The sequence below is a fragment of the Thamnophis sirtalis genome, unplaced genomic scaffold (assembly GCF_051295495.1).
Source record: "Thamnophis sirtalis isolate CommonGarterSnake01/CBP01778 unplaced genomic scaffold, rThaSir2_p1.2 scaffold_1, whole genome shotgun sequence".
NCBI lineage: Eukaryota > Metazoa > Chordata > Lepidosauria > Squamata > Natricidae > Thamnophis > Thamnophis sirtalis.
The window spans coordinates 43,434,089-43,445,410 of NW_028261381.1; the positions used below are offsets into that span (position 1 = coordinate 43,434,089).

The following is an 11,322-nucleotide window of genomic DNA, read 5'->3' on the forward strand; positions in this document are numbered from 1 at the left end:
AAAAAAAGTATGGAGGCAATCAGAAACTTATGCAATACACAGTAGATGGAAAGGGTGCGGCAAACAAACACAAGGCAAACAAACACAAGACTCCCAGTGATTCTGCATGACTTTGCAGTTTAAAGCTGCACAACTCTAAAGCAGCACAACTAGCTTAGGCTGGTGCCTACCTCCTTTAGAGGCCAAATACAGGGAGTGCTACATTAAAAATAATATGAAGAATGCTACATTGGTTGAGCCCAAAAGCAGAAATGTCCCACTGGACCACGATTCAGAATATTTTACCATAAAAATGGAGAACAATTGGGGACTGTCTCACTGTTCCCTCATTGTTTATGATCTCGCTAATATGAAATCAGTGTATAGAGCAATTAATACTTTTCCAGGGTCTGCCCCAATAACGCTGGCTGGAAATCAAGGGATTGTCCATTAGGGAAATCCAGCAAGCTACAAAAGGTAATGTACTGGATTCAGCCCCAGGGGTAGGTCTACATCAGGAATGAACAACTGTGGCCCCTCTACGGAGTATGGCTGCAGACAATAGTTGGCTGAGGAATTCTGGGAGTTGAAGTCCACAGGGGTCAGGGTTACCCACCCCTGGTTAAAATTTAAAAAAAACAACAAAGGAGTTCTTGGGACAGCAAGGTTCAAGAACAGGATCTGCTGCAACACAAACTAAAGCTGTCTTAGTGGAAGGGTGGGGGGAGGTTGCAACCATCTGCCAGGACAAGTAGAAACACAACCTGCAAACAGTATGCAGAAGCAGACAATGCAATTTGATAGCAAGGGGGGGGGGGCAGAGCAGGCAGTCATTGTCTTCACGAACAGGAGCATTTGTGGCTGCCTGCTTTAGAAGGAGCAAACTCAATGAGAAAGTTACTGGAGGAGCAAAGGAGTTCGAAACTTGAGTAGTAGTATAAGAGCCTCAGGGACTCCGTGGCTCAGGGACGCTAAGACGCTGAGCTTGTTGATCAGGTGGCCAGTTCAGCGGTTCGAATCCCTAGCGCTGCCTAACGGAGTGGGCTCCCGTTATTTGTCCCAACTTCTGCCCACCTAGCAGTTCGAAAGCATGTAAAAATATGCAAGTAGAAAAATAGGAACCACTTTTGGTGGGAAGGTATAACAGCGTTTCGTTCCATGCGTTTAGTCATGCTGACCACGGAGACAGCTTAGGACAGCGCTGGCTAAGAAACGGAGATGAGCCTTAGAGTCGGGAACGACTAGCGCATATGTGCGAGGAGAACCTTTACCTTTACTGTAAGAGCCTCAGGTTAAGATTTGGGTTCTTAGAAAACGGAACCACCTTAAATCAAACTTTCTTTGACTCGTTTCGGGCATTGTTCCCTTCTTTTTTCTTTTTCTACTAGCTATTTAGCCTATTAGAGCACGTGGCTTCGGGACTCTCCACGAGAAGCCTGAAGACGCACAATTGCACGACAGAAAAGAGCAGCCTCCACCCACTCCCAGCGCCAGAGAGTAAAACTAAAGGGGGGGTGGGTGGAGATTCCCAGCTCCACAGCTGCAGCTCACAACTACGGTTGTAGCCTTTTTTTTTTTTTTTTTGACGATCCGTCAATCACTCTTGTTCCCCCGCCGCCTCCGAAGCCCACACTTGGGCGGAGCCGCCGGCAGCTTTGCGGCCCGGCTCTAAAGAGGGGGGGCGCTTTATAAGGGACGCGGATAGCTCCGAGACGAGAACTTTTTGGCTGTGGGTGGCTGCTGGCGTGGTGCAGAAACAGAGCCTGCTGCCGCGGAGCGCTCAAGCAATGGATCCGGATGTAAGGAGGCGCCAGATGTTTGCCCGGGGAGCGATGGATGAATGGGATGGATGGATGGAGCGTCTGGTTAGAGGTTCCTAAATATCGGGATGTGCTTTGCTCTACGCGATCTCTGGGGAGAGGGGACCAGGACACGCGCAACCGTGGGCTTTTTAGTCTTCTTTAGATTACAAGATATGTAGCGGCTCTCTTTTTCCGATAAGATGAGAGTTCCTTGCTGGCCTTTACTAGATCCATCTAATCAGTATCCCCCGCAAAAGAATAATAATAATAATAATAATAATAATAATAATAATAATAATAATAATGTCACTTTTGCTCCAAGCGGAGGGAATCTTTGCAGCTGTGCCGTCTCGCAGAGGTGCCGTTTTAAAAAGCGGACCGGGCCGTGGATCTGATCGTTGCACCTTGTAGTAAGCACTCTCCTATAGGTCGTGCAAGCGGACGCCCTTTCCCCTTGCTTTGTAGGAGGGGGGGTCGTTTCTTGCCCCGAACCCACCAAACGTTGCGCTGCGCTCTCTCAACTTGTGGAAGAGCTGCTTGCAGGCTGGTTCGCGGAGAGGAGCGCCTTTGAAAGCAGCGCGCCCGGCTGCGTAAAAGTGCGTGGGGTCGGGCGGGGAATCTGCGAGGGACGGTTCTGGATTGCAGAGGGGGAGCAGGCGGCGTCAGTAAACTTCGATTTTGCTTTCGTTGGTCTTCTTCCTCCCACCACCCCATCCCTGGGATCTCTTTTTAAAAAAAACTATCGCCGGGTTTGCAACACGTGAGAGAAACTTGGGGGAATCTTTTGGCTGCCTTTAGAAAGCGCTTTTGACTAATAGCAAAAGGAAACCTGGAATGGTAAAAAGTTGTAAGACGTTGGGTCGGACCGTTTTCGCACGTTTCCGAGCAGCCCTTGACTCATACCGTTTCTTGCTTTTTGTCATTAAGCAGAGCTCAGAACGTGTTTTTTTTTAAGAGTCTTTAAGTGCAAGGCAAACTAGGGTGGATTTTTTAATTTATTTTTGCTCCTAGAGTCTAGAATGAAAAAGGAAAAAAAGTTTGGTCTATGACCAAACTAAAAAGGAAAAAAAAAGAAAAATGCTTAGTCTATCAGCAAAGTATAAACGTATATAAGCAGCAAAGTATACAGGGCATCTAGAACCATCGAAATATTTTAAGTAGCATGGATACTGGCATATTGTTTCACCAACTTATGTGAAGTATGAGAACCAAACAGCAAGGCTCTCTTTCCATAAAGTAGAAGATAAGCCCCGGCTTCAGGAAAACTTTGAGGACGCTTAGAAACCCCTGAGTAGGGTTTCGTGCCCTTTTAATTTCTACTTGAATGCGTGGGAATGTGGAGGCTGGTCCCGTTTCAGCTCAGAAAAGTATCGCTTTTGTACCCTGGATGGGAGAATCCTCCACGGAGCCAGAAGGCGTCCTTTCAAAGCCTCCCGGCCTGAATAGAGACAGTCTCTGTTTTGAAAGTGTTGTCGAGCCCTTTTATAGAAAGAAGCGCCTCACAGCAAAGAAAGGACAGTTTCTCTGAAAGGCGAGGGGGGGGGAGGACTGAAGGAGGCGGTGTCCAGGTGACTACTCCGTTACTTGCCTTTCAAACGGCTGGTGGTTTCCTGAGGTTGCACTTCTCTTTTTTCCCATCTATCGCCTTGCTAAATTGAAACTGCTGCCTCCTTTAATGTTCTGACGGGTTAGGGGTTAGGCAAAAGCATCTGAGGAAGAGCTTGCTGGCGGGAGAATTTGAATGCGCAAACTTGGGCGTTTTGCAAAACTCTTACCACACCCTGTTTTTGTTGGTTTGCCGTTTTTAAATTTACAGAATCGTTTATGCTGCTGGTGAACCATGTCTTATGGGCTGCTCAGAATCACCTGGAACTATAAAATGGGCAGCATGTAAATTTAATAAATAAAGTCTCACGGTTACTTTGGTTTGGCATATCATTCAAGGCTGACAAAGAGTTCCCGTGAACTTTTAAGGCTTGCTTACTTCACCGCCAATTTGTGTTTGGATTTATTTATTTATTTTATGAACCATCTCTTTCCCTGGGAGTCAGCCTGGCACATTATTTGCCTCCAAAGAGGGGGAAATATGGAAGAAGTGATTCTGTATTGTTTGAGGCCCCCAGATCTAAGAAAATATTTTCACTATCAGGCTCTTGATGTCTGATTCAACTGAAAATGATTCTTCTAAGCAAGATCCTCCCAGGGTATTCTTTAACAGGATTGTTGAAATGAAAGGATTAGCTTTACAAGAATTTTAACATCTGCTTTATACTTTAGTACCCATTATACAACAGGGACGGACATATGTGCGAGGGGAACCTTTACCATTATACAGGCAGTCCTTGTTTAGCAGCTGCCTCATTTGGCAACCATTTGCAGATATGACCGTGATTTTAATAAGTGGTTTTATGACCAGTCCTGTATATAGGGTATCTAGAACCACCGAAACATTTTACAAAAATTTTTACATAGCTCATTATTTATGAGCTTTGCAGTCCATAAATCAAAGTGACAAGCTTGCTTGACAACAGAATTCCTGGTCTCAATTATGGTCACTAAAGGAGGAGCCTCAGTGACACAGTGGTTAGAGTGCAGTACTGCAAGGCTCTTCTGCTGCCTGCCATCTGCCTGCAATTTACTAATTCAAATCCCACCAGGCTCAAGATTGATTCAACCTTCCATCCTTTCAAGGTGGGTGAAATGAGGACCCAGATTAGATTGTTGGGGGAAAGAGGCTGACTGTAAACCACTTAGAGAGGGCTGTAAAGCACTATGAAGCGGTATATAAGTCTAAGTGCTACTGCTATTACTAGCTGTATTAGGGTAGAGACTACTTCAGTTTCTTTCTAATGGGTTTCTTTTGAACCAATAAAAAGGTAATTCTTTTCTCTGATAATACAGGAGCTTGTAGGTTGGCTGTTTACAAAACTCCCTCCTGAATCCTTGTTAGTTTTTAAATCAACCATTGCAGTCATGATCTTCCATTCTTTCTTCCATTCTTATTTCATAAGAATGCAATATAGTAGATGTGTGTACCAATTGATAAAAATACGTTTTGTTTCGTGTATTGAAGAAATACATTTTGATTTGCCACTTCAACCCCTATTTTGGGCAAATTAGGCTAAAGTAAAAGCTAGTACAATTTGGTTGTTCCAAGTTTCGTACAAGAAAAATTGGAAATGGCTTATGGGTAACTGAGCAAATCTAGCTTAGTGGTTTTAAGCACCAGGATAGAAAACCAGGAGACTGTGAGTTCTAGTCCTGCCTTAGGCAACAAGTCAGCTGAACGATTTTGGCCCAGTCATTCTCTCTCAGTCCAACTCACCTCCTAGGGTTGGTGTGGGGAAAATGGCAGGAGGAAGGTTTGTGGATAAGTACACCACCTTGAGTTATTTGCAAAAAATAACAAAGGTGGGATACAAACTAGGGCAGAGCTACTGCGCCTCTACTCTCTTTTTCTTTCTCAGAATTGCCTGTGCTGCAGCCCACTTGTCATTCTTTTCAGGATCTTATATCCTACTTCAAGTACTTCAAGTCTACCTTTTCTTCTGATCTTCCCACCATCAACCTTCCTCTAACATCCACTTAGCTGATCTTGATTTTGCATTTTTCCCCCCTTCTGTCTCCTATTTAGAACATCTCTTCTGAGATGAAGCACACATGTTTTGGTCTGGGCATGAACCACCCAATACTGCTTCTTACATGGGATAGTTTGTGCACAAAACATTTTATTTATTTGTGCATTATTTTCTATTGGATTTTTATCCCACCTTTACAGATAGTCCTCGAGTTACAACAGTTCATTTAGTGATCATTTGACATTACAACGGCACTGAAAAAAGTGACTTAAAACCATTTTTCACACTTATGACCGTTTTAACATCCCCATGACCATGTGTTGAAAGTTCAGACACTTGGCAGCTGACTTATATTTATGACAGTTGCAGTGTCCTGGGGGACATGTGATCCCTTTTTGCAATCTGACGAACAAAGTCAGTGGGGAAGCCAGATTCACTTAACAACTGTGTTGCTAATATAACAATTGCAGTGATTCTCTTAACAACTATGGCAAGAAAGGTCATAAAATGGGGGGAAATTCACTTAACAAATGTCTCACTTAGCAACAGAAATTTTGAACTCAGTTGTGGTTGTAAGTCAAGGATTACCTGTATTACTTTATGAATAACTCAGGGCTGCAAACTACCTAATACTACTACTCCTGATTTTCAAAGCTGAAGCCACATCCAAATGGAAGTATCCATTGTGTAGGATATTTTTTATATAAATTCCTGCAAGGATCCGTTTTCTAATCATCAAAATTGAATAGAAAAACATGCATTCTAGTCATTCATATAATTCCTTGAAGCAATCACTGGAAAGCAGTGATTGACCTGATATGTATGTAATGTATGTTTGGTATCTATACAGTTGTTGCCCTTACATTGAGTATGGTTTGTGTGTGTTTTCTTATGTTTGAAAAGTCCTTCAGAGAGTTGAGGTGTGTATGTTGGAATGAATGTATTGAAAATGTGACCTCTTTGCTTCTGCATCTGATAATCGCCAGCCATTAACATCAGGGCTAAAATGTTGCATTAGAGCTCTTCACACTTGGCAATTTTAAGACTTGTGGACCTCAACTTCCAGAATTCCCCAGCCTGTATAGCTATGCTGGTTGGAGAATTCTGGGAGCTGAAGCCTACATGTTTAAAAGTTACCAAGTTTGGAGATCCCATTAAGAGGCAAATATTTTGAAGTTGAATACTGAAGCATACATGCTTCAGTGCTGATTCTTTGCTTGCCACTGAATGGGTCTTTTAAGATTTGCCTGCCTTTTTTTCCACCTTCTAATTTTTGTTTCCTTTTTGTCATTTACAGATACCTTTTTATACATTTGTGTTAGATAATAACACTGGTGAACCAGGCTCTGGAGAAGAAGATAACTTCACAGGGCTATGCTTTGAACAGGAAAACGAAGATTTCAACCGAATCTTCTTACCCACCATCTTCTCCATCATCTTTTTGACAGGAATTGTTGGCAATGGCTTGGTGATTATTGTCATGGGTTTCCAAAAGAAGCTGAAGAGCATAACTGACAAGTATAGAGTCCATCTCTCAGTAGCCGATCTCCTCTTTGTCATCAGCTTACCCTTCTGGTCTGTGGATGCTGTGATAAGCTGGTACTTTGGTGAAGTCTTGTGTAAAATTGTTCACATCGTTTACACTGTCAATTTATACAGCAGTGTCCTGATCCTGGCCTTTATCAGCTTAGATCGGTACTTGGCGATTGTACATGCTACCAACAGTCAGAGAGCTCGGAAATTGTTGGCCAATAGGATTGTCTACATCGGTGTTTGGCTGCCAGCTTTGCTGTTGACTATACCTGACATTATGTTTGCTCGTGTTACTGAGATTGGTGGAAAATACATGTGCCAGCGATTTTACACTAACCAGACCTGGCAGATCCCCTTCCAATTCCAGCAAATTTTAGTAGGCCTCATCTTGCCTGGTCTTATCATACTGACCTGTTACTGCATTATAATTTCTAAGCTGTCAAAATCAAAGGGTCACCAAAAACGTAAAGCTTTGAAGACAACCGTCATCCTGATTGTGGCTTTCTTTGCCTGCTGGCTACCATACTACATTGTTCTCACCATAGACACTTTCATCCTCCTCCGGTACATCAAGCGAGGCTGCAGTTTTGAAATGCTGGTGCGTAAGTGGACCACTATTACCGAAAGCCTGGCGTTCTTCCACTGTTGTCTGAATCCCATCCTATATGCTTTTCTGGGTGCCAAATTCAAGACATCGGCTCAAAATGCACTCACCTCCGTCAGCAGGGGATCAAGCCTTAAGATCCTGTCCAAAGGCAAGCGTGCGGGACATTCTTCTGTTTCAACAGAATCAGAGTCTTCCAGCTTCCATTCCAGCTAACATAATTTCCTGTTTTCTTTCATGCCTGTAATGAAATGAGACTTAACAAACATACAGCCTCGTTTGTACATACTGTATAGTCACTCACAACATTTTGGAAGGGAGAAATAAACCCTCCAAGATAATATACAAGTTTATTCCCAATTGGAATATTTTGTTTCCTATTAGTTTTCTGTGGAAATTGATGGACTTATTTATAAAAAAAATATTAAAAACTTTTACATGTTGATGAGAGAGTGTCTGGGCAGGGCCTAAAAAGGTTATGTGTCAAAGTTGTATAGGTTGTTGTACAGATAATGACTTTAAACACTTATAGATAGTAGTATTGTTGATGTGCACAAGCTGTTTGTACATAAAAGAATGCTTCCAACATATTTGTTGAAAGACTGTTTAATAATTGTGGATATTTAGGATTTCTGTGCCCAGTTTGTGGGTAATGTTTTGTTTTATACTACTTCAGTGGTAGGCAGTGGATATAATCCCGACCTTTCCAGAGGAAACATCAAAATACATGGATTTGAATGCAGCTGGATTACATCCAGTGGCACTTAACAACCAAAGTACCTTCAGGCAGGTGCCTTTTGGTAATAAAGTAATTTTGCTGATCGCTGCCATTATAAAGTTTCCAATAAAAAATGTGAAGAAAATTCTGAATGTGTTACCGTTGTGAGTTGTATGCCCTTGTCGTTTGCCTACTTTCGATTCTACTTTTCTCCATTTTTGAATTTATAGAGAAGAATAGATAGGTTATTATGCAATCCTGATAGAGAATTCTTTGATCCGTAGTCCACATCGGTGTTTCCTTATACATTTCATAGACCAAACCAAGATTTTGGTAAACCTTGTGCAAATCACTATGTTTTCCTTCACGTAGATAGGATTCATCTGCAAAAGTACTTCCTTATCTGAAACGAAGGTGCAGCCCTAGAAAGAATCCAACATAATATACATCCATGCCCTTGTCTTGAGTAAGAGAGCAGAGCTAAAGCAATGTGGTTTGCCTTGACAGAATACATTTCAAGCCTTTTGATAAAATAGATGGCTCAATACGATGACATGTTTCTGTGTCTTTGAATTTGGATTATGACCCTTGCTCTTCCTGAAGTCCACCCATTTTTGCATGAGCTTTTGTTACAAACAAAATGTGTATGCGTGCATGTGTTTTATGTGTGTTTTCCCGAGGGTGATGGGAACCTTGCACACTTGAAGTAAGAAACGCCAGCACCATTACATTCCTCCTTTGCCTTGTTCTTTTTTACCAGTACATTGGTTTTTTTCCCCACCATCACACACATGCACATAAAAACACACCAGCGGTGGGATTCCAAACCTTTTCCTACCGGTTCTATGAGAGTGCTTTGCACGCACACACAGCACTCAAAAACCTCCCTTGGTGTCAGCGTTGGTGAGGCAATCAGCTCTACCGCACAAATCAGCTGAGCTAAAAAAAACAAGGGAATATACAGGACAGGGAACAGCAGGGGCGGGAGGGTGGGACCAACCAGAGGTGGTATTTGCCAGTTTTCCAAACTACTCAAAATGTCTGCTACCGGTTCGTTAGAACTGGTCTGAACCACTTCTGAAACACACACAACCTTGTCCCCCTAATTTAAATTTAGTCAAGTAGTCCTGTATCAGGGCCTGCCATGTTTCTGCAGCCAGGAAGGATATCACCTAAGGAATTAATTCATTGCACTTCATTAGAACTGGAACATAACCCTGTAACCCTCCATAGTAGTATGCCTTTTATTCCACCTCTGAAAGAAAGGAATGTGTGTAGTAAGCCTTAGTTTAAAGGGAGGAAGCCCTCTTAAGTCCCTTCGTTTACTCTTTGATCATGTTGTCGTTATAAGACTTCAAATGTCCTTGGACAAGCATTTTGGTAAGAAGAAGCTTCAACATTCAAGTGTAACAAGAATCAAAAAAACAAAGTAGGATCCCTTAGAAAAGAAAACACTGTTGTACAAAAAGTGATAAACAAGCTGTGTTTTGCCTTCTTGTGTTCTTAGAGCAAGCTGAATGAAGGCTGGTAAAAGCAAGCGCTTCATGGATATATTTATGCAATTCATTATCACAATAAAGTTTTGAATAAATCTTAAGATAAGTAAGATCTCTGCAGAAGTGATAGTTCTGTGATAGGAGTGGCTATGGCCAAAATAAAGTATCCAACAATGCTCCATGAAACCATTATAAGAACTGTTGCTGGACAATGAAGCAAAATGCTAAAATACAAATGCTTAATCCTTTCCAACAGGGTTGGTTGGTTGGTTGGTTTTGTGCCTTCAAATTAATAGTTGACTCCTAGTGATCGTATAAACTAGTCACTGCGGTTTTCTTGGCAAGGTTTTTCAGAAGTGGTTTGGCATTGCTTCCTTCCTCAGGCTGAGAGAAAATGAATGACCCAAGGTCACTTAGCTGGATTTGTGCCAAAGGTAAAACTGGTTCACTGTCTCATAGTTTTCAGTATGATGTCTTAACCACTAAACCAAACTGGGTCTTTGCTATGACTTCTACATCCCAGGGTAAGGTTAGGTCAAGGTCCACTTAGTAAATTATAACAAAATGAACTGAAATATAATTTGGTGTAGAGGTTAGGGCATCAGGCTAAAAACTGGGAGACTCAGTTCTAATCCCACCTTAGTTGCAAAGCCAGTTGGTGACCTTGGACCAGTGATTTTTAGTCCTAGGAAGGAGGCAATGATAAACCACTTCTGCAAATTATTGCCAAGAAACATCCAGGTAGTCTCTGAGAAATAGACATGATTGAATGGAAGAAAAAAACCATAGCAAATTATCTAGCAGTAATTAAGCGTCTGGTCATTACCTAGCTCATTTGGACACCAAAATTAATAGAGAACTGCTATAAATTCTAGTCCCCCTGTATTCTGCATTCAGTGAAACCTACTTATCCGACGGGATTTAGGCTTCTCGCCCTATACTCAGGTGATACTATAGAATTAATCATTTCTTCAGCCTAACCTGTCTCACATTTGGGGCTGCAAATGTCTTTCTGAACTTCCTTGAAAAAAAGAACAGGATGGAAATGTAATAAAGTAATCACTGACTTGGGGTATTCATGAACCATCTTTGAAAGTAAATTTGTTTCAGAATAATGCTCTCATTTTTGTCTAATTGAACTATTCTTTTTTCATGAGGAAAATCATTTTCCTCCTGATAACACAATTTCAGCATCTAAAAAGGCTTGGCTTTCACAGCCACTCTTGCATCTTAGAACTAATTCAAATCAGTGATATCATCTTTGAAGAAGAAGAAGAAAACTAACCTTTATCTATACCAACACTGAGATGTTTTATTGTTACCATATTTAACCCATTTTATGGTAAGATCAGCTTGTGGTTCTGTTTGCATTAATGCCCATATGAGCAGTTCAAATTAAATCATAGGCCCATTTCTAAAATTGGATTGTAACATATTGAAAAAGTTTAGCAAACAACTAATGGATCTTTCCATTAGATCAGAGTAACAAAGGTTAAGAGGCTGTCAATTCTCACATTCATCAGTGAAAGCTGCTTATGATAGTCAGCCGGGAAGCCCCTTTTAAACTGGTAAGAAAACAGCCATTTAGGCAGAGAAGTGAGAGATGGCCAGA

General features: G+C 41.8%; 1 protein-coding gene across 2 annotated transcripts; it reads left to right on the plus strand.

Moving 5' to 3' along the window:
• Positions 1-1,649: 1,649 nt before the first annotated feature.
• CXCR4 (C-X-C motif chemokine receptor 4) lies at positions 1,650-8,361 on the plus strand. 2 transcript variants are annotated; one of them, XM_014053725.2, is made up of 2 exons: positions 1,650-1,778; positions 6,657-8,361. In XM_014053725.2, exons 1-2 carry the CDS (start codon positions 1,767-1,769, stop codon positions 7,710-7,712), a joined length of 1,068 nt encoding a protein of 355 aa, XP_013909200.1. In that variant the 5' UTR covers positions 1,650-1,766; the 3' UTR covers positions 7,713-8,361. The 2 variants fall into 2 exon arrangements, with proteins under 2 accessions (XP_013909200.1, XP_013909199.2); XM_014053724.2 differs by lacking the exon at positions 1,650-1,778 and adding an exon at positions 1,779-1,844.
• Positions 8,362-11,322: the final 2,961 nt, after the last annotated feature.

Bases quoted from the DNA above. Each gene is read 5' to 3' on its own strand.
- CXCR4 (XM_014053724.2), top strand. From the start codon at position 1,794: ATGTTTGCCCGGGGAGCGATGGATGAATGGGATGGATGGATGGAGCGT. The intron at 1,845-6,656 runs GTTAGAGGTTCC...TGTCATTTACAG, and splicing joins ATGGATGGATGGAGCGTCTG to ATACCTTTTTATACATTTGT.